Below are 2,500 nucleotides of genomic sequence, written 5' to 3'. Positions count from 1 at the left end.
ACAAAAAATATGTTTCAAACTGCTTTTCACAGATTACACACTCATGTTTATACAACACATTAAATGAACTGTATAAACTAGAACATTTTCAAAAGGTTTGGTATTTTATTTATTTTTTGCATTAAGAAATCTTTAGAGCTCCCAATATGCATACACACCCAGGAGTTTACTTCTCAATTCTTGTCAATGCTATGTAACATTTATGAAGGGATGTACACCCCTTTTTTTCCAAGTTTCTGGGTTTTTTTTGGGGGGGGGGGGGGATTGTTATCAGTGTTAATGGTTAGCAAAAATAAATATGAACACATCTTAGAATAAAGTCTAAACAGATATTGTATATTTAAAATTAGTTTTAGTAATACTGCTTTAGTATTAATCTTTATAGTTCTTACCTATTTTTGTTGCACTATAAATATTTTCTATTGGAAATACTATGCCCAGTCCGTAGAGCAAGACTTTTGCCAGGGCAGGTATGAGCTGGGTTGTCGTGACTAGAATATTCACACAGTTCGACCTAAGAAAAAGAAACGGTTACAAACAAGCAAAAGAAAAGAACAGCAGGTACAGCTGTTCTCTGGGGTTCTAGATCAGTAGATTAACCTTCACTGACTTGGTTTTAAACGTCCTTTAACTCATGTTGATGTTTTCCACCAGGGTTGATTTATTGACCCTCTTAGTTCATCACATAACACATAAAAATAAAAAAAATAAAATAAAAAAAAAAAACAGTGGAAAGAACAGGGTCAAAAGTTTTAGGTTTGTGGAATTAAGATCAATAGCTTTGTATGTGATTAAAAAAGATACATGACAAGATTAGGTCTCTTAAACTTCTTTTATAATATTTTTTTTTCTTTTGTTTGTCTCGTCTGAAGATATCCATTTACCTTGAGTGAATTAATGAGAGTGTTTTAAGTGCCAGTGTTAACCAGGAATCTGTCAAGGCCTCTATCTCTGCTCGCAATTGTAACCAGGCTTCCCTTTTAGCTGGACCCAGCAGACCTATAATATACCAAGAAAGCTTGTTTAGTCAGAAAGTCTACTAGGTATTTTATTTTATTTTAAAGCTGAAGTTACTGTACATTTGAAACTGTTAAATAAGAAAAAAAAGCAAAACCTGTCACAAAACTTTCCTAAGTTTTTATGTAGAATTATTTACATGTTTTTTTTTTTTTTTTAATAAACCAACAACAATACTTATTTGGGATCCCAACTTACCGCCAACATTGTTTTTGTAGGAGGAATATATTTCTTTTACTCGTCTATACCGGAAGGCAAGTTTTCTCATCCAGTCCACTCCTCCTCGTACACCAGTTGCTAGGCAGAGATTTGCACTGGTTGCCGCTGCATGGAAACCATCTGTGCCAAAGTTGTATGTGCTATGATTGAAAACAAGAGAGAGTTTTTTTTTTTTGTATTTATTGAATCAGCAAAAATGACTAGCAAACTGTTCAGGTAAAATGACAGGATCACAGATGAAACATACCTTAAGTCCTGCCCATTGTCATCTGAAGACACGTCATCAATATGGACCTGATCACATTCCTACAGAAAAAAAATATAAAGAAATAAAAGGTTAAGTTGATGTTTTTATTTGGTTTGGAGAACAGATCCATACAGACTGACCCCCTGCCCCCGCCCTGCCCCCGCCCTGCCCCCGCCCTGCCCACACACACACACAACAATATGTAAATAAGTGGGTAAACCACTAGGTGGCTCCCTTACCAAACCACCATGATCTCTAATATGTCTGTTTTAATATTTGCAGATTTTAATATAATTTATGCAGGTATTTACACTTATCCATATGTAAATTACCATGCGTGTCAAGGGAAGAACAAAGATCTGATGAAAAATTAGGACATGTGCTCCGTACAAAGTACTGTAGTACTTAACACATCCTGCTGCTCTTGGTTGATTCAGTCAGTGTACACAGTAACAAAAAACAGACTTTCTGGTAAATGTAACGTACTAGAAAAATTGAACCTGATGCTAACCGCCAATGAAATTATGACCTCTGATTGCTGCTGAGCCACACACCAACACAGCCTGAGGCCAACTTTTCAGGGGAAAGCAGACAAAAAATCTGTTATTGGTTTGCCATTATAGGAGTCACATTTTTTCCTCTCAGAAGTACAAAATGTAGGAAAGCCTTGCTCTAACATCCAGCTCACCAGTTTTCTCTGGAGGAGGGATATAAATGTTTTCATACCCAAGCATAAGCAAATGTTGCTACCGCAGTACTGTCCACTTATATTTTTAAGTCCAACTCATACAATTATGTTTGATCTCAGTTTTATAAACTGTGTTTTAACAACTGTTATTGTTGTTGTTATAACTGCAGCTGATTTTTTTTTTAAACTCTAGAAACAAAGTTAAGGTATATTTGAATATATATTTAAATATATTACCATTCATTTATATTTATTTTAATGACATCATACAGCATTTTAGAGCATACAGTTTTGAAATGTTATTGTGTCCTGGAAGGTATTATAAAGAA

The 2,500-nt window shown here is 34.7% G+C and overlaps 1 protein-coding gene across 18 annotated transcripts in view; it reads right to left on the bottom strand.

The window, feature by feature from the left end:
• LOC117435640 (eyes absent homolog 1) overlaps positions 1–2,500 on the bottom strand; it is a 103,330-nt gene that overhangs the window by 5,548 nt on the left and 95,282 nt on the right. For all 18 annotated transcript variants that reach the window (XM_059017265.1, XM_059017269.1, XM_059017270.1 and 15 more), the window contains 4 exons: positions 1,484–1,542; positions 1,216–1,376; positions 885–999; positions 393–514 (listed from right to left, as the gene is read on the bottom strand). In XM_059017265.1, coding sequence (XP_058873248.1) covers positions 393–514; positions 885–999; positions 1,216–1,376; positions 1,484–1,542 — 457 coding nt within the window. The remainder of the gene's footprint in view (positions 1–392; positions 515–884; positions 1,000–1,215; positions 1,377–1,483; positions 1,543–2,500) is intronic.

This window comes from Acipenser ruthenus, chromosome 3, assembly GCF_902713425.1.
Source record: "Acipenser ruthenus chromosome 3, fAciRut3.2 maternal haplotype, whole genome shotgun sequence".
In the NCBI taxonomy this organism is placed as follows: domain Eukaryota; kingdom Metazoa; phylum Chordata; class Actinopteri; order Acipenseriformes; family Acipenseridae; genus Acipenser; species Acipenser ruthenus.
This window is presented reverse-complemented; position numbering and strand designations above follow the sequence as displayed.